At 51.7% G+C, this 22,020-nt stretch overlaps 8 protein-coding genes across 8 annotated transcripts; 2 read left to right on the top strand and 6 right to left on the bottom strand.

Annotated features, from left to right (window-relative positions):
- Positions 1-532: 532 nt before the first annotated feature.
- ALTATR162_LOCUS3315 (uncharacterized protein) lies at positions 533-1,151 on the bottom strand (the record flags this gene model as incomplete). Its single annotated transcript, XM_043310921.1, has 2 exons — positions 533-989; positions 1,045-1,151. 2 exons carry the CDS (start codon positions 1,149-1,151, stop codon positions 533-535), a joined length of 564 nt encoding a protein of 187 aa, XP_043166856.1.
- Positions 1,152-5,326: 4,175 nt separating this feature from the next.
- Positions 5,327-7,260, bottom strand: ALTATR162_LOCUS3314 (uncharacterized protein; the record flags this gene model as incomplete). Its single annotated transcript, XM_043310920.1, has 3 exons — positions 5,327-6,667; positions 6,721-6,937; positions 7,082-7,260. The coding sequence occupies 3 exons, from the start codon at positions 7,258-7,260 to the stop codon at positions 5,327-5,329; spliced, it is 1,737 nt and encodes a 578-aa protein (XP_043166855.1).
- Positions 7,261-9,544: 2,284 nt separating this feature from the next.
- On the bottom strand, positions 9,545-11,057 carry ALTATR162_LOCUS3313 (uncharacterized protein; the record flags this gene model as incomplete). The annotated part of the gene is made up of 3 exons (XM_043310919.1): positions 9,545-9,915; positions 9,971-10,772; positions 10,857-11,057. The coding sequence occupies 3 exons, from the start codon at positions 11,055-11,057 to the stop codon at positions 9,545-9,547; spliced, it is 1,374 nt and encodes a 457-aa protein (XP_043166854.1).
- Positions 11,058-11,578: 521 nt separating this feature from the next.
- ALTATR162_LOCUS3312 (uncharacterized protein) lies at positions 11,579-12,450 on the top strand (the record flags this gene model as incomplete). Its single annotated transcript, XM_043310918.1, has 2 exons — positions 11,579-11,828; positions 11,879-12,450. 2 exons carry the CDS (start codon positions 11,579-11,581, stop codon positions 12,448-12,450), a joined length of 822 nt encoding a protein of 273 aa, XP_043166853.1.
- Positions 12,451-14,133: 1,683 nt separating this feature from the next.
- Positions 14,134-15,138, top strand: ALTATR162_LOCUS3311 (uncharacterized protein; the record flags this gene model as incomplete). The annotated part of the gene is made up of 1 exon (XM_043310917.1): positions 14,134-15,138. The coding sequence occupies one exon, from the start codon at positions 14,134-14,136 to the stop codon at positions 15,136-15,138; it is 1,005 nt and encodes a 334-aa protein (XP_043166852.1).
- A 241-nt stretch (positions 15,139-15,379) lies between these two features.
- ALTATR162_LOCUS3310 (uncharacterized protein) lies at positions 15,380-16,635 on the bottom strand (the record flags this gene model as incomplete). Its single annotated transcript, XM_043310916.1, has 6 exons — positions 15,380-15,549; positions 15,609-15,900; positions 15,965-16,060; positions 16,113-16,174; positions 16,389-16,401; positions 16,462-16,635. The coding sequence occupies 6 exons, from the start codon at positions 16,633-16,635 to the stop codon at positions 15,380-15,382; spliced, it is 807 nt and encodes a 268-aa protein (XP_043166851.1).
- A 1,635-nt stretch (positions 16,636-18,270) lies between these two features.
- ALTATR162_LOCUS3309 (uncharacterized protein) lies at positions 18,271-19,472 on the bottom strand (the record flags this gene model as incomplete). Its single annotated transcript, XM_043310915.1, has 6 exons — positions 18,271-18,325; positions 18,380-19,052; positions 19,103-19,199; positions 19,256-19,274; positions 19,335-19,359; positions 19,412-19,472. The coding sequence occupies 6 exons, from the start codon at positions 19,470-19,472 to the stop codon at positions 18,271-18,273; spliced, it is 930 nt and encodes a 309-aa protein (XP_043166850.1).
- Positions 19,473-20,313: 841 nt separating this feature from the next.
- On the bottom strand, positions 20,314-21,881 carry ALTATR162_LOCUS3308 (uncharacterized protein; the record flags this gene model as incomplete). The annotated part of the gene is made up of 4 exons (XM_043310914.1): positions 20,314-21,420; positions 21,475-21,607; positions 21,663-21,727; positions 21,783-21,881. 4 exons carry the CDS (start codon positions 21,879-21,881, stop codon positions 20,314-20,316), a joined length of 1,404 nt encoding a protein of 467 aa, XP_043166849.1.
- Between the last annotated feature and the right edge of the window lie 139 nt (positions 21,882-22,020).

Genomic DNA, 22,020 nt, shown 5'->3' with positions numbered 1-22,020 from the left:
TAGCTTTGAAGGTGATCAAAGTTAGTGGGGTGGACGACTCGCTTGTAAGGACGACTCGCTTATAAAACACGTTACCTATAGGTAAGTTTCAGATAGAGTATTCACCGGTAAATAATGATGTGGAAGAAGGGAAGACATGTATGATCTAGAATCAGACGTCAAGGTCTAGACTCAATTCGGCTCGTATGGATGGATGTCAGGATCAACAATTCAGCAAGCATCGGAATGCAGTGCATTATTTGGCTAGTCCTGTCGTATATTGCCTATATTTGACGTCAGTTGATAGAACATCCACATAAAAAAAGAAACTGAAATCACAGCGTCACGAATCAAACTAGTTCAAGACTAAATCTTGAGGTAGAGGTTTTTGTTCTTTGACTTTGAATTGGTATGTCATCGTGAGTACCCATTATCTTATTATTTACAATGAAGTCGTGTAGTAAGGATATGCTGATCCACCATATGCATATCCGCTCATTCAAGAGCTTGGATACATTTAAAGGCCCCCAAAACTGTCGAGGCGAATCCGCACTTACAAGAAGTAAGCAGCAGCACCAAGGACAGCAGCGACCTTGCCAGCGCCAAGAGCGACAGCGGCGTTAGAGGTTTGCTCAGGAAGAGCGCTGGAAGTGCCAGCGGCAGACTCAGCAGCGTCGCCACTAGCAGTGACGGTAGAGGTGCCAGAAACGGTCTCGGCGGGGGCAGTAGTGGGCTCAGCAACGCCAGCAGGGCAGTGCCAGTGGTCACCGTGGGGCTCGCAAGTGCTGGCAGTAGCCTCGTGGTCGTGGTCATCCTCATCGTCGTGGCTGTGGGATGCAGAGGGAGTGACCAAGGTAGATCCAGAGGTTACGACTGTGATGGTGGTAGAGGCGATAGTAGAGGTGAGGGTAGAAGCACCAGTCTCCTCGGCGGCCTCCTCAGCAGAGTGGGAAGCGAGTTGTTCTGGAGTTGGGGGAGTAGTAGGTTCTGGAACACCGTCGGCGCAGTGCCTGGATACTGTCAGTTTGAACCCATGCGGAAAAGGATACATTCAGATCGTCTTACCAGTGATCGCCATGGGGCTCGCAATCACCGCCGGCAGTCACAGAGACATTGTCCTGTGCTACAACAGCGACAGCGGCAGTGAGAAGAGTAATGACCGAAAACCTCATATTGATTGATTTGTAGAAACGACCGTAGATGTCTTGTCAAGTTAGGTGTGAGAGGTAACGAGGGTGTTACGAGGACTCGAATAGGATGTTTCGTGAGAGGTAGTAGGGTAAAGAAGTCAAGGCAGTACCTACAGGCTGGAAGTTTTATATTGCTCACCGTCGGGTCACTGCTGCGTAGCATACACGTACATGTCTGGGCACCGAGCCAAGGCGGCGGGTTGCCTTGGCGATGGACATTGCGGTACTCAGTTTCCGTAAAAGAAGGCAAAAACTTGTATCCCAAGGTAGATGATTGGTATTAAATGGCCCTGAGTAGGCGGTTTTACCGAGTGTGACGTTGGAGTAGCGTGCAAGAGCCTGTTGGGGGTGGCTTCGATGCTTGGCACGTGGGATGTGGATGTGGTTGTGGAGTTTGTGTGCACCGAATAGGCAAACTGTCCGATCATTCGTTGAAGATACGCAAGCAGACATTTCAGATCAATCTAAGGATCCGCTCGTGTCAGCTCGAAATAATGGACATACCTCAGTGCTAAGCGTGGGGAGTGTTGTAGGACAGATCGCGAATGCAATAGTATCAGTATGCAGACTCACGAAACCGAAGGTTAGGCGAAAGTCGAACCAACTTTAGACTTCCATGTACTGAGAAAAACATTAGAACTAACGCAGGTACCATCCACGGCCATCAATGTATCCGCTTACTTATCGAATCAGCTGTCTGCTCGCGGTCAGTCTCGTGGAGTCGTTTGCCACATCAAACAAGTCCCATAGCCTCAGCATCGGGCATACCAGTTTCGCCATAGCTTAAGTAGGCGTATGTATTGGCGCGCCCGACAAGATCGGCATGATACTCGTGTCTACACGCTGGGCCGGTGGCTTCATGGACCGATATTTTCTCGTTGGCGAATTCTCTCCCATCGTTCGGTATCTTGGGCCCCATGCCGATGCAATGCAATGCAGACTTCCGATAGATATATGCTCGAGCGTTATCTTGAGAGTGGGAACATTGCAAACTTATTCTTCGTACGGCTTGATATGGTTTAAGGTAATCAGGTTCCTCAAGAAGCGCGACTTTGTAACAAAGACAGCCACTTTCTTTCAATCCAAGAGATTCTCCAGCCCACGAGTGGCTTGTTGCTTTTTTCGCTGGCATTGATGTAAATCAAGTCACTTGCCAGCGGGTACTATTTCGCAGTGCAGGAAGTTGGTTCATGCCTAAGTATCGATCGCTTCGACGAAGGAGTTCCCTAGAGGTCGTTGGAGAACCGTTCTCTAGTCCTCGTGTTCAAGAAGCACGTACGGGTACGCGCCTCCGGACTTCTACTCAACGGCGTCTTGTACTCTGAAGATCAAACCAAACCTACCGTCCAAGTAATCAACCAATAACAAGCCCATATTTCAATCCCAACGCTGTTGTGAGGATATTTTGTGTGTTTGACCCTAGAGAACATGCGATTCATTCTCGTGAAAGCGTACTCGAGCCCGCTGCTGCCAGTGATGATAAGACGATCTCGCAATGAAAGTGAGCCTCGACCAGGAGATCGCTGCCCGCTCCGCACGGGATTTACACATCAGCAGAGACTACAGTGTCCGTGCACCCAACGCCCGGAGTCACTGAACGCCCGGCACGCAACATCTACACAGTATTTCAACGCGTAACAACTCAACAACCATGCCAGGCCTGCAAGATGCGCTTACAGAGATTCGTAATTTAGACCCAGGCGATAAACTTGTCTATACAAATATTGCTCAAAAACACGGTGTTTCGCGCACCGCGGTGTGCAGGTCCCTCAGGGCGTCGCTGACCCAAACCAACGAAAGCTCACCCCACAATAAGAAGCAGACCTTGTGCAGTATACAGAAACACTGTTAGCGCGTCACTTGCTACCTACAAGAGCTATAGTACAAAATTTCGCGTCTAAAGTAGCCTAGGATCCTTGCTCTAATAGCTGGGTTACACGCTTCCTGCACCGTCACCGCGACCGACTTACCTGCCACTGGGCGACAGGTATAGACTCCAATCGCCATAACGCTGAGTCTAGATATAAGTATAAGCTTTACTTTAACCTACTGCAGCAGAAGATCACTAAGTATAACGTTAAGCTAGAGAATACGTACAATATAGATGAGAAGGGTTTCGCAATTGAGGTACTTGGAAGGTCGAAGCGCATCTTTAGTAGGCGTTAATATGAGAAGAAGGAGGTTAGGCAGGCTTGTTAAGATGGCTCACGTGAGTGGGTGAGCTTGAACAGGTATTTAACCGCTATACAAAGCTAAAGGCGCGCAGAAGTTACAGGCTTTTGATAGTAGATGGCCACGGGAGTTACCTAACGCAGGACTTCATTGGCTACTGCGATTAAAATCGAATTATACTCGCTGTGTTGCCACCTCATAGTACACAGACGCTGCAGCCGTTAGACGTAGTCTGCTTTAAGCTACTCTCCTCCGCCTACGCCTCCGAGCTCGATGACTACCTCCAGAAGTCTCAAGGCCTATCGCTATTGACGAAAGGTGACTTCTTCCACCTATTCTGGCCTGCCTGGGTGTACACATTTAAGGAAGAGCTTATACAAAACGCCTTCACTGCTACAGGGATAAGCTCGATGAACCCTGACGTTATACTAGATAGATTCCGCCACGCAACACCTAGCGACTCAGGCTCAGTTTCCTCTAGTTCTACAGCCTATTCTGCAGAGGATTAGCTTAGAGCTTGCACTACACTGCATGCAGAGGTGAAGGATCCTCGCAGTGCAGGTGCACGGAAGCTTAGCCAAACTATCTACCACCTATCGACACAGGTAGAGCTCCTTCACAACGAACTAGAAGGCTTGCGGCAGAAGCTATACCTAAAATAGAAGCGTTAGAAGCAACCTAGCAGGCAATTAGACTTGCAACAGCACTAGGAGTATCACGGCGGGGCGATGGTGTGGTCTCCTCGAGCTATTTAAGAGGCGCGCATCCGCATGGCAGTTACTAAGCAAGAGAAGGAGGAAGAAGAGCTAAGAAAGGCAGAGATGAAGGAGTTAGCAGCTGCTAATAAGCTATACAAGGAGAAGATTAAGGAAGAGAAGCGTCAAAAGCGGGCGAGGGAGAAGGAAGAGCGTGCAAAGGTTAAGGCAGAGGAACGCTAAGCAATAGACGCGCGAAAGGCTGCCAGAGCCGCTGCTAAACAGGCTCGCGACTCTGCAAAAGGTATACAACAGTCCTAAAGAGGCAAATCTACAACCTCAAAAGCTTCTGTAGTCAAACTAAAGCCTGCGCGTCGTGCTGTAGGTGCTCGTAGTCGCCCGAAGCCTGCGACGCCTCCTCCGCCCGTGCGAACCCACACTACACGTAGCAGCCGCACCGCCACCTTATATAAATGATATATATAGAGGAACTTGATCGCATATGTCTATAGAGTACTCCACCAAAGATTTTCGTAGTAATAACTCTTGTACGTGGCTCTGTAGCCTCATCTTTGTGATGGGCTTCAAGGCTCGGAGCGGGCGTCCGGTGACTCCGGGCGTTGGGTGCACGGACACTGTAATCGCGACGCCAGGCATTGTGCGGAAGGGGTTCAAAACACACGAGATGGAATGTGAATCTAGAACAAAGACAAGATGCTGACGCCGTGAGCGTTCGTGCTTGATGGTTAGTAGGTGGTGAATGTTGCATGTGGACGACCTCGGCATACTCGAGAAGCTGGGCCCTGAAAGTAGCTAGGGGCAACGGAACTACCCGAGAATGCCTACACAGCCAGATCGGAAATGAAAGTCAAACCTGTTGCTGCTCGGAACCCATAAGTCAAGGTACCTGTTCATAAACATCTACCGGCCTTCATATGACTCGGTTGCCGCTTTTGTCTGAATTCGCGGCTAGGACGTGTGCATCTTCGGCCTTCTAGGCGAGATTCCCGGTATCCACCACCGTGTAATGACAGGCACGGGACGGAGCCCCTTATTGTTCTAGCGAGTCTGATCAGTAACAGGTCAGTCAGTCCCATCTATGTAGAATAAAGAAAAATGAAAGGAACAAATATATGCAAATATCGTGTATATTGCTCGTAGTGTTCTTGTTGTGGCCTCTTTTTCGCTAACTATGCACATTACAAAGGAGATAAGGTCTACAAGTTTAACACATCATCATGAAGCTGATACACACCAGCAAAGTGAAACTAACTTCCGCGCCCGCGCGTACTAATGCAATCCGCTCTCGCCAGTCTCAGCCATGTGGTTCTGGCATTCGACCATGATCTTGACCATCTGCGAGATCTGCTCTAAGCGGCTGATGACGACCTTGTTGCCCTCGACGAAGCCATAGCAGTTGTACTTGACACCGGTCTTGGAAGAAAACTCGCGGACTAGCTCTTGGCCTCGGCGGAGGTTGTGGCGCGGTACGCGGGGGAAGAGGTGGTGGACGGCTTGGAATTGGAGACCGCCATGGAACCAATCTAACCAGGGTGGGCAATCGACATCCATGGTGGTGCGCATTTGACGTTGGGGGAAAGACTCATTGGGTCCGAGATCCGAGGTGGGCATGCCCCAGTGAGAGAGGGTGATTTGTACGTGCAAGACCATGGTGACCATGTGCGAGACGATGACGAATCCGACACGGATTGGCCAGGTAGGCAGTGTGATCCAGACGAGAAGGTAACCGAAGAGATACCAGTAGCAGCACATGAAGACAATCTCGACGTGTCGTGTCCACCACGCTGCGCCTAGCTGTGCTGCTCGTGGTGAGACGAGATGCAACCAGCCTAGGAAGTACAAGTTGAACCTAGCAAAAGCCATGATAGGGTAGTACAGGTACTTTTGGTAGGGGACCATGACATCGCATGCGGCATCCCATACAAACTGGAAGTTGTAGAAGGACGATAGAACGGACTTGATGTAGGTAGGAGAAGTGGAGAACAAGGGGATGTTCTGGATGTCCGGGTCATGCTCGGGCATGTTGGTGACAAGGTGGTGGACGTTGTGGCTGGACTTCCACCAGCCGATGCTGAGACCGCAGCAAAAGTCTGCGATGAAAGCGCCGATGAGGGTGTCGGCGACAAAGTTGCCGGTAATTCCACGATGGCCGGCATCATGTGCTGTGAACATGATCTGTTGCCAGAAAAGACCAAGGAAGATGGCAGATGTCATATACCACTTGATGTAGAGGAAACCACCAAAGGCAGCAAAGAGAAGGCCGTATCGGATCGACTCTTTGGCATACTCGGAGTAGCGACATTGGTACAGGCCTTCGTCCTTGAACTGCTGGTGGAGTAAACGGTAGTTTTGAACAATAACCTTTTGCGTCTCGACGTCGAGCGAAGGGTTATCCCGGAGGCCCTCCTCTATCTCCCTCTCTTCTTGCTCGATGGCATACTGCTCCCTGTGTCTCTTCTTCTCCTCTGCAGCGGTGATGACGGGCGTCTCAGCCTCGTCTTCGCTTGCGATAAGAGGGAGCTTCTCGGGGTCGCTTGCTGGTCGGCTGCTGGAGCGGTACACACAAGTATCCGACTTTCCGATCAACTTCTTGCTGATGATGGCTGCAGCCTTGTTTCTGTTAGCGAGGCCCAGTAGGGTTGCATGCACCGTAGTAACGGTACCTGCGACGGAGTGTGGGGTAGACCAACGGATCCCAGGTCGACGCTCCTCCCGCGACGTGACTTTTCGGACTCTGGCGCCGCGGCCAATCGCTTTCTCTCCTTGAGATTTATGTAGTAGTCCGGAGAGCGGATTGGAGGCTCAAGGTTAGCCCAGGGTAATTGGACACGACCGATGCGATGCTTTGTCATCATAAGCAGGGCCTTATTGGTGTGGTAGCTGTTGTGAGGTCAGTCTGAGGTCAATCTGTGCTTACCAAACCCTTCCGCAGCCATCCGGCGACATGGTGTGTGGACGGACTTTGCCCTTTAGGGTAGGGCTGGTAGGGTCCAAGTAGATTAAGGCTCTTCCCGCAGTACATACATATTGATCTCGTCCGTCGCATCTCTTCCAACCATGTGCAGGATAGCGAGACGACCACCCGGGTGCCTATCGATCCATTCTCCGAGATGCAGGACATAGCCCTCGTGAATTACGATTGGCTCGCCTTGCGCAATCTGGCGCTCGATTTCGGCGGGCGCGATTATCCTGTGTCGCGACATGGTATTTGCTGGCGCTGGTTGTAAGAGGTGAGGGTTGGCGGGCGTGTTAATCAGCGGGACGCAGGATATATACGAAAGGCAGGAGCGGCAGATGGAATCTCCTCTGGCGAACCTGGGTACTTTTTGGGGAGATTTCCCGCCTACGCCGTGTGCACGGTTCACGGCCCTGGCGAAATCTTGGAGCGTTTGCTTGCGAAGGGGGCGGAGCTCGTCTGGTACGTCACTTTGGTGGCACGTTTACGCACGCGAGAACCGGAGGTGCCAACGACTGGAAGGCCAACAAAGGAGACACCCAACGGTACCGCATGGTGGGCCGGCCCAAGGCTTGTAGCTTGCTATTCTTCCGCTACTGTGCCTACGCTTAGCCTGGCTGGTTCAAGCGCTGCTGGACCCTGAGAGGGACGGGAGATCAATCTCGCAGCGCAACGTATAGATTGACCGTGTCTCTGCACGAGAAATAGGGGAGCGGGCAACCACTTGCTTTGCTCCAGCTGCCCACGGACCCGTTATAGGCAGGTGCAACACAGGACAATCCTCTTAATGCACGCCAAGCTCTTGGGAGCACAAAACGGAGACCCAAAGGCCCAGATGGCGCCGCAAACAGCCTAGCGTATCCAACATCCTGGGGACATTGGACCCTTAAAGACCCCCTTCGCGGGACTGTCGCCCCGCAACAGAGCAACGCCTCTGGATGGCCATGAGAGCCTGGATGCGATCCGCTAATGGGGCCACGGCTGTTTGAAGAGCCATCTTTCATCTCTCTGCAGTCGGCCCTGCCCCTCTCCACACCACCCTCGAACCATGCCATCGCAGCGAGGCAGTTTATCTGCCCATGTGCGACACAATCAACGCTATCACCAAGCTACAGCGGGCGACTGGCTTGGCACAGCGCCACCGCGTGCTGTGCGACTGTGCGCGGGCAACGGCCTAGCGGTCCCGATTGTCTCAAGCGCGTATCCGTAAAAGCAGTTTCAGTAGCGAACCTAGATCGTATTGCGTATCGATCCCCATGCGCTACATCAAGACGCTCCACATATCCACGCCGCGCGTACTCGCAACAATCACCCCGTACATGGCTAGCAGCGCTCATCAAACGTGCTGTGTGCTTTTCTACACAGCAACAACCTCAGTGCTGGTTCCACATGCTTTTCGAACTGCGGACTCGGCCCCTCCTGCAATTGCACGTGGAATATATGCTCTGTCCCTTGTTCACAGTCAACGCCGTCTCCACTCCCAGTTGCCTCAGCGCTTCACCTACCCGTCTCGTCAGCCTAGTTGACGGATATATCCGATTTACCGTGTACGAATACGTTGACCAAAAGGTTTCGATGCACTGCGACGTTGCGTCAGCATGGGCGTCATCATTGTCGGGCACCATGAAGACACCGAACCCCGATTCTTGAATGACTGGGCGCACCATGTACAATCTACATGAGGCAAAGTCAGCTTACGGCCGAAGAACGAGAACCGCAATGTAATCGCCTACGACCCCTCATAGAACCTGGAGATGTGCTCAGCTTGCTGCTCGGGCATGAGACTAGGCGCCGAGACCCTAAGCTTCAGTCCGGCATCGCAGGTCCACAATCCCCTAGTAAACTCCAGCAATGCGCCTGATAAATTACACCTAGCTACGACTCTCAATGCACCCAACCTTCACACCTGCGCTCCTCGAAGAACGTCGGCAGGTTCTTGTGGCACCCAGACGCAGAAGCTGCAATCTACGAACCCTCCATTGACGAGATACCCAACTCGCGACTTGGGAGCCATATTAGTCGAGCCTGAAATAGAACCTCGAGTGTCGAACGTCGAGACTGAGCGATACCAGTAGAGACAAATATTGTGGCCAAGGCGAGAGAGAGTCCTACCTTTTGGGCATACTGCGGGGCACGGTGATGGCGAAGAAACATGCGTATAGGAGGACATGGCTGAACACCACCAAATGTCATAATGGGAGCGCAAAGCACAACGCTCAATCAACGCGCCCACGTGGTGAACCATCACGACAGATGTCATAAGCTTTGCGGCGCAATATTGCCGCAAAAGCAAGGTAAGGGTTGTAAAAAGGATCATGGATCAAGGGTGACGTCATAGGTGGACTGAGTTCGTCCGACTACGGCTAACACTTCATCACATGGAGTTGTCAACAACGTGAATATTAATAATCATTCGGAAATTGTACTACAAGCGCAAAGGTTATAGCGAACACCCGTTCGTAATCCTCGTCTTCCACACTGTGAACCCAAACCCCCCTCCCATTCATTTCGTCTCGTACCTATCCCCACTCCTACAACTCCTCCTTTTCCTCCTCGTCCACCTCAGTATCCTTGATAGGATCCCTCTCGGCATCACGAATCGCTTTCTCAAACTCCTCCGCCTCCTTGGGACTATTCGCAAACAAGTGCTCCTTGACGAGCCTCTGCGGCGTCTCACCAAGCCACTGGAACAAGCTGAAATCCTGGTACTTGTCTGTGCGGAAGATTTCCAGTACCTCGACGTCTTCATCGTCAGAGAGGTTTTCGATGAAGTGGCCCATGTTGCGAGGAATGACGCCCACATCGCCGGCTTGGAAGTCGAAAGTGCGCGCTGTGCCTTTGGCGGCGAAAATGGTCACTCGGGCGCGGCCTTTGATGAAGAAGGACCACTCGTCTGCGTTGGCTGCGGAAATGAGTTAGAACGAGACGTGTTATGGAGGAGTGAGTGATTGACTTACGGTGCCAGTGCATCTCACGGATTGCACCAGGTTGGATGTTCAAGTGTGCTGCAGCGACGGTCTTGGAGATGGGGAAGTTTGTCGAGTCGGTGATTCGGACTTGGCCACCGGTTGTATTGACAGGCTCCTGGGCAAGCATCTTGTGGGTGAATTGGATCTTTGACTTCTTGTACCCCTTGCTGCCACTTGGAACCTCATCATCGATGGGACCAGGCTCCGAGCCTTTGAAGATGTACTTTTCACTCTCAGGGATGGCCTTGAAGACTTCTGGTGAAACACGGAAGTTCTCACCCAAGACGGACTTGGGTGTAAGCCTCATCCAGTCAGTGAGCAAGAAGGTAGAGTCTTCAGAGAAGTTGCCGTCGTCAAAGACCAGTAGAAACTCGGTTCCATTGGGGCTGAGACCTTGCAGGGAGTGAGGGTGCCCAGAAGGGAAGTACCACAGGTCACCCTTCTCTAGGTCGTCGACGAAGGATCCGCCTTCAGTGTCAAGAGCAGTGATGCGGACCTTGCCTTCGAGGACGTAGGCCCATTCGGCTTCCTTGTGCCAATGAAGTTCGCGAATGACGCCTTCTTCGAGGCGCATGTTGACACCGGCTAGCTCTTTGCTGGTACCCAGCTCGCGGACCGTCGTCTCACGCGTCCAGCCACCTTCTTCAATACGGATATGCGAGTCGGCGAAGGACCAGCGCATGTTGGGAATCGCGCCATGGTCGGTGCTGGGTGGGCGGACGAGATCTGGGTTTTGTCGCTCACGGGCGCGGTTGCGAGGACCCAGTACACTTGCTCCGTCACCGTTGCGCTATACACTGTTGTTAGTATGTGCGTCGCGTCCATGTTTGCTGTTTGTTGTTCCGCGGAGGAACCATCTCAATGCTGGACTCACGTATGGTAGTGGCTGAAGCTTGTCGCCTTGTGAATCAATCTTCTTGTCAAACGGATCACGGTTGCCGGGCTTGTATGGGTTGAAGACCTTGTTAGGTCCTGCGTGGTGTCGCGCACTACCAGGCAGCGGCTGTTGTTGCTCCAAGGGCGCCGCAATGGCACCGCATACGCCAAGCGCGACAAGCAACGATGGAAGATGCATGATTGCTTCAATTGACCTCAAGTGAAGAAGTTGAAGAGGATCGCGAAGTCAAAAGTTATTCAGCCGGCAGGCCATGCCTTTTTGACGTGCCGCATGCATTGCGCGTCCTGCAATGCCGTGTTCCGATGACGACAGATCCAGCCATTATTATTTATGATGCTGGCTTGACACTAAACCATCACTCATCCATTCCCGCGGCATCTCCGCACATCAACCACCATTTTTCCATGCACCGTACCCACTCAAAACAGTTTCCCCGCACACAAAACGCATTGCAAAGCCACATCGGGAAGGTCTACAAGCCACACTTCCTGAGTTATCCTGCGATTGCCGTCCTCAGCATCCAAAGCTTGACTGAAGCTTGAGTCCAAGTGCCTGACGATCTGCATACTGGCTCGCGTCTCCCCGGTTATGCTGGCGCGAAAATCTGCACCCCGCTCCAATTGACATAACTACCGGTCCTCGCAACCCTCCCAGGATTCGATTCGACACACGATATCCTCTCCCACGCGCCTGCAACCATGAGCAACGCATCACGCAGAGACGCCACACGCAGCGGCGCAGACGAAGAAACGCCGCTTCTCGGCCGAAATGGACTATCCGGCGGAAAGTCGGACAACACGGGGACTGTGCAGCGGTTCAAACGGCACATGAACTGCGATGTTACGAAGAACTGGGCAGACCTTGTTTTGTTGTTTTGCTACATTATTACTGGGCTATTGGATAGCTCGGCAGTCTTCATATGGGGCTCTTTTGTTAGCATGCAGACGGGTGAGTAAGACGCAGCATCTTTCCCGAACCAGAAGCTTACCAATAAACAGGTAACACCGTCTATCTTGGCTTGGGCATTGTTGCACCTACTGAGGGCATTCGCTGGATCAAAGCCTTGACGTCCATTGTTGCATTCTGTGCGGGCTCGTTCTGTTTCGCGCGCTTCCATCGCTACTTTTCACCCGCCAAGAGATGGGTGCTCATCGTATCCTACTCTTTCCAGATGCTGCTTATCGCTGTAGCTGCATTCATCGCGACATTCGGCGAGGACACCAAGGAAGGCCTTCATTGGCAGATGCTCGTCCCGCTTGCTTCAGTTGCTTTCCAGTCCAGCGGGCAGGCGGTTACGTCGCGTGCCTTGAAGTATAATGGCCTGACCAGTGTTGTGCTTACCAGCAACTACTGCGATCTGTTTTCCGACCCGCAATTGTTCAAGCCGTCGAACGTGGAGCGAAATAGGAGGATCGGTGCACCAGTGTTGCTGCTGTTGGGAGCTTGCATTGGCGGCCTATACGCTCACAGTAGTGTAGGTCTCGCAGGCGCCTTGTGGACTGCTTGCGGACTGAAGCTATTGGTTGTCTTTGCCTGGGTCTTTTGGCCTTCGGAAGTTACAGAGGAGTAATGTTTAGACCTGACAGTGAAGCTTAGTTGTCTTGAAAAGCCCGTCCAACTGGTTCCTGTCAATCACACCCAATCATGGTACGAACACTGGCACAAAACTATACTTTATAATATCCTCTCATGTTCACACTATCATCTGTTACACCGTTTTGCCATTGTTCTCAATACAGCCCCTCTTGACTTATGACTTGACAGTACCCTCCGCTCGAAATCAACTTGTCCACAACCCATGATGAAGCTTAACAACTCAGGTTACTACGTATTCGTCAAGAACTGCGAGTCCTAACCTCTGCTTGGGGCGGAAACCCGGGCCCTAGCTAATCTTCAAAACCGCCGTACAGGAGTGACGGTAGTAGCGTTCGACATAAAAGGTGTCACTCAGCATTTCCAGGATCAGTACATCTTCAGCGCATATTGAAGTGAGCTAGTAGTTGCAGTACTATAACCCAGTACAAAGCCTATGTGCTTTGTTCCCTACATGCGTTCCTTCTACTAAGAACACAGCATCGAGGTATTTACCATTCAGACACGTGAACGACCACATGGACCCATTTTTAGTACCATGATCAAAGAGACCAGGGGGACTGCCGGTGCAAGATTATTCAGATTCTTGTCTGTTATCCAAGGGAATCTTGTACTTGTAAGACTCGGTATGGAGAAGGAGTTTAAATGGATGAGCGAGGAGTGTCCTTCGGTTCTAGGATTGTTACATCTAGATTCGATGTACAAGAGCTTGTCGCGGACGGCTACAAGCGCATGGCCTCCGAACCCGACATAATCAACCACCCGTATCTGAAGCCCAGTTTGGACGAGACTATGGACGCTTTGGAAATAAATAGCTAGCGTGAGACCAACAAGAATTATGGAGCGGCTACCAATACCGTCAGATCTCTAGCGATTTTTTCTGGCCTCTTGCCCGGAGCGACTTTACATGAACTTCCTGGACACAACCCGACACGCGTCCATCGATTTCATTATCGTCCATAATCGAAGCTGAAAAGACAGACGAAGTATCACAATGCTCGTATCAGCGCGTCGGACGAAAGTAAGCTCCCTCTACAAACGACAAACGGATTAGCAAAGCTATACGCCTCGTACCATGGGACATCCGCTGTTGCTCTCAGCTCGTTCACAACAAGCATGGTAAAACATAGGGTGAAAATATGGTGCGTGTCGTTTCGAAGCCAAGAAGCGTTTGACGAATTCATTGCCAACGTCGAAGACTCGGTCTACGAGGGGTTTAGACTATGCGTCACACCGATGGTTTCACTATAAAAGAACATGGCCGCCAAGAACCTGAATGAAGCACCTCAGAGACGGTCTACTGGTAGTTTCAAGAATGACTTGACGGCAGTTTTCGAGTAAGTAAACGCATCGACATGGACTCGGTACACTCGGGCTAACTCTCGCAGTATACTCAGCACCACAGGTGAATGTGAAGATCAGCCGCAAACTGAGTAACGTACGCCCACAATAGCGGCCTAAAGCCTGGAACCATGCGCCACTGAGGCGTTTGCAGTCCCGCGTACTGTCACCGCGACATCAACGCGAATAGCTCTGTCTTCGATCCGCCGCAACTTCCCACTCCTAAAACGGCTCCAACACGCAATCACCACCTTGCTGGACAACCTAATCGCAACTGTGGAAGATGATCTCCAATCCGTTGAAGAGGTCCTTCGACACCATGATGGCTATGTTGACTGTAAAGGAATCGCCGGAAGATGCCGTCATGACGACCGATTCTGCTGCTCAAAGCTTCAATATTACATGCTCCGGTGCTATGAACATTGACCGCGACAACGGTTCGGAGGGCAGCGGCCTCGACGTCCATCGCATACCGTCACCCCATCCTGGCACCCAGTCTACTCAGCAAATCAACACCTTCATCGTAGATCAACATTCCAATCCCGAACCCACCAATACCACAGGCCAAAGCCCTAACACCTTCCCACACTTTGTCAAACTACCTTCCAAGCTCCGCTCGCTAATCTGGTACTTCGCTGCACCAGCACCACGAACCCGTTTCCTTGAACTTCACACCTACAACACCATCGACCATACCCCCCGTACACGCTATATTCCCCCTCTTCCTCCACTCTTCTCCACAAATCAAGAATCCAGAAACCTCAGCATTGCGCACGAAGGCGGCGAGATCATCACCTTCACTTCGAGTGCTTTTACCGCCTTATTCTCTTTCCATGGCCGCAAGATTGGCGAAGCAGAAGATGGGAAGGAAGGTGAAAAGAGCTTCTACTTCAACTTCAGCCGGGATATCCTATGGTTGAGTGCAAGGTTTACAGCTGCGTGTAATACCACCGAGACGTTTCGTCTCACAACGCTATCCTCCATTCTACCACCTGCCACGCTATCGCGGATTGAACGTCTCCTCGTATCCTACTCTGGACTGGACTCGTACGCACTCATCGGCCCTGTTTTGCGCCCATATGCGCATCTAGAGACGTTGTATCTGTGTATGAATGACGAGCGGGTTATAGAAAAGGTGAAGAAGCTGCTGGATAAAGGTGTACCGGATGAGGGGGTGACGGCGGAGAAGTTGAGGCGGATATTAGAGCAGGCCGAGGCTGATGAGACGGATGATGATGACGAGAGTGAGGAGATGGGGAATGAAAGGTTGGCGGTGAGGGCAAGAAGGAGGGTCCTTGAGGTAGATCTGAGGTTGGAAGAGTAGGGTAGTGCGCATTCGGTGTTTCATGTTGATTAAAGGCATTTTCATGGCTTTAAGCTTCTTGGGCGTTGGGTGCCAGTCGGACAGGTTTACGTCGTCATTTCACGACCTCGGCTTTGGCGTCACAGGGAAATGAAACATACACAGCAATAGAAGCATGTCACTTACTCATACTGTCGATAAAAAAAAATACAACATCATCGTACCCAGCAATGCTTGACCAGCATCTGTTCAACACAAAGTGTTAAACAACCATATCACCCAAGGACGGCGACTCGTCCACTCTTTGCTTCGACAACTCAAAGCTCAACACGGTATGATCTGTATAGTACATCAACAAGCGCCAACGTCTTGGCTGTGGCGTCTCTTCCTCTTGTTCCAGTGTTTCAGCGTCCTTTGAGATATCAAACATGCCTAGTCCAAATGTTAGTCACAAGGTAGACGCAGTAAATGAGCACACAGCATGATCGTACCTTGTGTGGGTGCGACAGCTATGCCAAGCAGTTGTCCCTGCGGTACCCCCGCGATTGCTGTCTGATTACTTTTGTGGAAAGGCAACAGGTACTCGAGCTTGAAACCATATCGGGGCCGTTCGTGGTCCTTGTCTTTGGCGTAGTACAGGCTGAATACGCCTGCATGACCAATCGGAGATCCGACTATGAAGATACCTAGCTCGGGTATTTCAGAGAAGAAGCAGTGTCGATCTTGAGAAGTGAGAGATTCTACCCATTGGCCTGGATGTAGTGGACGACGCATAGCAATGACCTGCAATATTGGTGTACGAAGTCAGTGCATGTCTCAAATGCAGTTCGTGCATCGGAGTTCTTACCTGGTTTAGAGTATAGTTCATGGATGTCCTCAATGAGCCTTGAACAAGAAACACGTCCTCCTTTGTAAAGATCAGAAAGGGAGAATCGATAACCTCCTAATGCCGATCAGCTTGGAGGAATGTAACGAGGCTAAGAGGCAGATCTTACCATGCCACCAAGTTGTGTGATCTGTCTTGTAGTCTTGACAACACGATAAGGTCTTTTGACTACTGGATGGGCCGTATACAATATCCCCAGCTGGTTCAATAAATCGAAATGAGAGTGATATTGAATGAGTGGTTGTGTAGTATCATCATTATGAAGTTCGTCTGCCATCTAATACCGACCATGTAATTAGCACTATGTCGTCTGGTAAGAGAGATATTCTAAAAGCAATCCCTGTACTACTTTTTGTGGTACTTGCAGTAACTTGCCAGTGTAAACCCTTAAGGTACACCTTGAGTATTGGGTACAACTCAGACAACACGGATTTCTTCGTGTGGATGTGTTCACTTACAGATTGAATCAACTGCGCAAAAGGCTGTGCGGGCGGTTCGTCATCTATGCCATCCTCTTCGTCATCTGTGACCTCCGAATCGTAGTCACTTTCGCTGGCCTCGGGATATGGGGAGGCCCGGTGTGAAGTTCGGAAGCGTTCCTTCTGATGGGTGACATCCAGAAAGTCGGCCATAGTGAGACCCAAAGTCGATTCTCTCTCCGGTCTCAACTCATATGCTGATCGTGTATCTAGCGCTATAGTACCCCAGGCCCCATGGAGGACATTTTGAGCAGCCGGGCAATCGCATAGGAATCTGTGACGACTATAACGAGGCGGCGTTGAGAGATCGCTCGCGCTCGCGCACCAGCCCAGCTGGAATATGGCTACCTCTTCTCTTGTAGTCAAATCCCAGAGCGATGTTTTACCATCGATGCAGCTGCTTAATAGCCAACGTCCAGAGCCGCCGTAGAACGACAATGCAGGGATATTGTTGGTCGCCGAAAGAGTGAAGATATTATCTTTTTGTCTGCCATACAGAAAGCTAGGGCCAGGCAGCGGAGTCTCGTGAGTGTTGTGGTCTGAGACCTCCAGTTCGCTATCAGAAGCGAGTGCATATGCGATTATCGTGATCCTATGGGTGTTCTATTCAAGGTTAGAGGATTAGGGCGCGTATGAGACGTAAGAATTGTCATTACCGCGCTAATCGCAATGATGCGGGCCTCTCGATGCACAGCCAAACCCCATGCACTCGCGCCAACGTTGCGGTGGAGGAACACATGAACATTGTCGTCATTGGCAGTCTCATGCAGATTGGTTCGGCGTTGCAATTCTCGATGGATCTCTTGAGTTCGATATCCAATAACGTCGCCATCGTCACAGGTCAAAAGAAGAATCTCTTCGTTACCGAGATAATCAACGAGGATACGGGTAACAGAGTGAGGGTTCGAGGGGTCAATTCCTTGGCTAATGATGCCAGTTTTGGGCGGATGCAGGACAAGCTCAGCCTCGCTAGATAAGTTCTGATCGGGAAAGCTGGGTGAATAGACACAAATTGTATCGACAGAGGCGAGAAAATAGAGATTATACCGATGCGAGAGTGCCGTTAAGTCGCAACGCCATCCTCTTAAACTTGGTGGTGCGACATTGTTGGAGAACTGTTCTGGGTCAGCAGCCATCTTGGGAAATCAATCCGTCAGCCCAGTGGATAGCTGACCCTTTTGTCTCCGCGGTGGTCACCCGTTGGGATACAGGCGATATGTTGGTACATAATGAATCCCGCATTCTTGCTTGGAGTGAGGCGATCCAGGAGCGAAGATGAGAGGAGAAGGAACCTAAGTTGGTTGGTTGGTTGGTTGCACATGTGTGACGTGAGCTAGCGCCGAGCGCCGTCTTATGATTGGACAGTACAACGTGGTGTGACTGCTCCGAGTATACGAAGGAGCTCGGTTTAATAAGTTGTAACGCATGCCCAGGTAGAGGGATACATTGTATTGTATCTCATGAGCCTATCAACGTGAAATGCCGCAAGCACATTGAAGGTAGGTTTTGTAAAGTACAACTTAGCAAGAACAAGTTTCTTCGTAAGAGGAAGAAACAGTCGCTGAAGATGCATTTTCACAGAACTTCACACAGGCACGGAATCGAGAAGAGGTCTTAATGTCAGAGGCCTTTCAGCCTCTTCAGCATTATAATCTTATTGCGCTATGAACACCATGGTCATATATATCTCTAGTCATGCTTTCCCATGCGAAGATAAGGCCTTCACAAACCGCTTGGATAGATCATGGATGAACATCAAACCCGCTAGATCGAGAATCCGAACGCCGTCTAATGCTTCGCGGTGACCTTGTCGCCGGTGAGCTTCTCAACAGCCTCCTTGGCACTAAAAGTTTGTTAGCATATCTGCGGACATAGGTGTAGTGATGGCAAAACTTACACGTCACCTAGAGCAACCATGCAAACCGTCTGCCAAACGCCAAGACCAATTCTAGGAGTAACGCCACGGTAAAGACCCTTGATACCGTTGTTCGAGTAGATGTACCTGAACGCCGATGCAACATTGAGGTTCTTGGGGCGGTTGGGGTCAACAGTCTTGGACTGAAGCTCAACGCGGATAACCTCAATGGGTTGGTTCCATGCACTCAAACCACCACCGAGAGCTGAAGCAGTGATCTTCTCAACCACGCTGAGCTTTTCGCCATGCTCCTTATCCATAACCCTGCGGATACCGGTTTCCGCAACACGGGACAAACCAAAGCGGGATCCCCAGTTAGTGACCTGGCGCACCGCGACGGCGTTGACACCACGGTTGATACCGCGGAGACCTTCCGTGCGCCAGATCTGCATGAATGTCTCGAGCGTACCCGGGGGCTTCGCGCCGGTGGCTGCGACCTTGTGCTTTGTGATCTCGACCGTCTTCATGCAAGTGCAGAAACCCATAGTGGCATAGGCCTGTGCAAGACCACCAGTCATGCCGCCCGAGATACCGGCGACGAAGTCGGGAGCGCCGAATGACTTGGCGTAGTATTCGGCTTCCGAAGCGACGAAGAGGAGGACGGCGCCTTTGGTGGAGGCTTCGATCCAGGCCCATGGAATGAGGCCCTGGTAGACTGTACTTGTGTTGGTAAGAATTCTTGAGGATCATGAAATGTATGCTTACATCCAAGAACACCTCCACGCGCCCAGATGCGGCCAATAGCTCCCGAGAAGCCTTCAGACCTGTTGGCAGCCATGGTAGTCTTGACGACCTCCAACGGCTATAATGGGTGGTTAGTGCATCTCCCGGAAACACATGGTTCCTCTAGTCGCATACCTGTCCCAGAGTTGTCACTCTGTTGTATTCAGTCAGCGTCGATCCTATCGTGATGTTGAAGTGGGCTGTGTTTACTTACTCAAACATGTTGAGACCAGCACCAACTGTCCTTACAGTCAGCATACATCAACGTCGCCCGTTTGCAGGCAAACTCACGCAACAAATTGCTGAACTTGACCGGCTTCTTCTCGAGCGATGGCGGGCCGTTCCTCGCCATGCTGGGGACGCCCGTCGCAGGTGTGGAGCTCATTCTCTGGGATTCTCTTGTCGAAGATATGCGGCCTGACCAAGGCAAAAGGGTGCTCCGTCGCAAATGTGAGTAGTATCAAGTGTGTGAGCAAAGAGAGGAAAGGGATGCATAGAAAAACGGTACAAGCTTGCGAGGTGGTCTGTGTTGCTCTGGTTGACCGCCGTCCGGGCGCGCTATAATTGGGGTTGTCCCTGAGGCTATCGGCCACTTGGCGGAAGAGCTATGTCCCGCTCGTGCTTTCCGCAGCAGTGTACCATGTTGGAGGGGTCTCGCATTGCTTTTGCAATCCAAGTTCCTGTGCAAAACCGTTCCCTCCAATGCGAGAGTCTTCATGTTTGCTTCTGCGCTTTCTACATACAGCCCTGGAGGACATCAGTTGCACAGCGAATTGTTGGGTCTCGGATTGGCGTCGGGCACATTGCACAGCTCAACGATCCGTATCGGTTCCCCATCGCTCAACGAAAGAGGATACCCACACTCCGAATATCCCGGTTACTTTTCTCACCGTTCGTTGCTTTTTTGCACCGCTACAATTGGACCAAGCTTGTGCAATCCTATCCTCTCCGGAGATGTTGCTCACAGGGATTCACCGTAGACAGAGACATAGTATGAACTTCATGGAGAGTAGATTTTTGGTCATCAAGACATGCGATTACAGCAAGTCGTCCACTGAAAAGTAGTGATATAGCGCCGTAATGCTCCCGTTCCCTATCCTTACATTGCAATTCTACACAGGACAAGGTATCTTAGAATGTCAAACAAATTCCTCCACATTCTCCTGACCGTAGAGCACGTTGCAGTAACGTGCTTACAACTTAGCGCCAACCAACTTGGCGTAAGCCTCAGTGCTGAAAGACTTGGGCCTCTCAATGGGGGCACCGACGGCACGGTCGATGATGAGCTGGGGAAGGACACCGAGCGCACGGGATACACCGAAGAGGACGGTGTAGTAGTTCTGCTCAGTGAGGCCGTAGTACTGGAGGAGGACACCAGAGTGGGCATCGACGTTGGGGTAGGGGTTCTTGGTCTTGCCGTGCTCAGTGAGAACACCGGGGGCGATCTTGTAGACCTGGCTGACAAGCTTGAACATTGGGTCGTCGGGCAAGTGCTTCTGAGCGAACTCGCGCTGGGAGACGTAGCGGGGGTCGGTCTTGCGGAGAACAGCGTGGCCGTATCCGGGAACGACTTGGCCAGCCTTGAGGGTAGACCACAAGTAGTCCTTGATGGCCTGGTCGCTGAGGTCGTTGCCAATAGCCTTCTTCATCTTCTGGAGCCAGACAAGGACTTCCTGGTTGGCCAATCCGTGGAGAGGACCAGCAAGACCGTTGAGACCGGCAGCCAGGGACAGGTAAGGAGAGCTGAGAGCGGATCCAACCAAGTGGGTGGTGTGGGCGCTGACGTTGCCACCCTCGTGGTCGGTGTGGATGGTGAGGTACAGGCGCATCAGCTCAACAAAGTCCTTGTTCTCGGAGAAACCGAGCTGGTTGGCCAAGTTGAAGGAGTAGTCCTTGTCCTTCTGGATAGGAGCAACCTTGCCGTCCTTGTAGATGTTGCGGTAGATCTTGGCGGCGAGGGTGGGAAGCTTCGCGATGAGGTCCATGGCATCCTCAAAGGTGTGCTCCCAGTACTGCGACTTGGGCATACCCTTGGCGTAGGCCTTGGCGAAGTTGGACTCGTGCTCGAGAGCAGTGACGGCGAGAGAGAACTGAGCCATTGGGTGGAGGTCGCTGGGGCAGCGGTCGATGAGCTCCTCAACGAACTTGGGGACGTCGGAGCGGGCAGCCCACTCGGCGGAGAGGTCGCGGACCTGCTGCTCAGAGGGGACCTCGCCGGTTAGGAGGAGCCAGAAGAGACCTTCTGGGAGAGGCTCCTGGCCACCGGGGGCCTTGGGGAGGAGCTCCTGGCATTCGGGGATCTATCTTGTATGAGCAGTGGTTCTGGGGAAAGCGGTGAAAATGAAATCACATACGGTCTTGCCGCGGAAACGGATACCCTCCTCAGAGTCGAGAACTGATCCCTCCCAGACGAGCGACTTGATGCCACGAGCACCACCGTAGACCTGGTCGAGAGTGACCTCGCCGATGACAGTGTTGCCGTGCTCCCTAGGATATGATGTTAGCGGTGCATTGCGGTGGGCGTGGAGGTGGCAGCATGTACTTGCGGAGCTTCTTAATCTTCTCGATCTCGCCGGGCAGCTTGTTGGCGAAGGTCTCCTTCAGCGACTGCAATTGATTTGGTTAGCGCATCTCTTAGCCTCGAGAAAGCAAGTGGGCATACCTGAGTCTTGCTGGAGTAGCAGCGGAGGCCATTAAAGGCTGTGGTCCGCAGGGGGGCGGCAGCGCGGAAAGCGCTCGACAGTCGTAGAGCAGATGCCATTGCAATGATGTGTGAGGAAGGATAAGAGGTCGGGCGGATGGGTGCGAGTTAAAAGGCTGCGATCGGGATGATGCGAGAAAATATCGGTGGAGCTCGCACGGTCGTCATGGTCGCGCAACCATGCAGCGAAAGAAATGCT

This window comes from Alternaria atra (assembly GCF_907166805.1).
Source record: "Alternaria atra isolate CS162 genome assembly, contig: 22, whole genome shotgun sequence".
In the NCBI taxonomy this organism is placed as follows: domain Eukaryota; kingdom Fungi; phylum Ascomycota; class Dothideomycetes; order Pleosporales; family Pleosporaceae; genus Alternaria; species Alternaria atra.
This window is presented reverse-complemented; position numbering and strand designations above follow the sequence as displayed.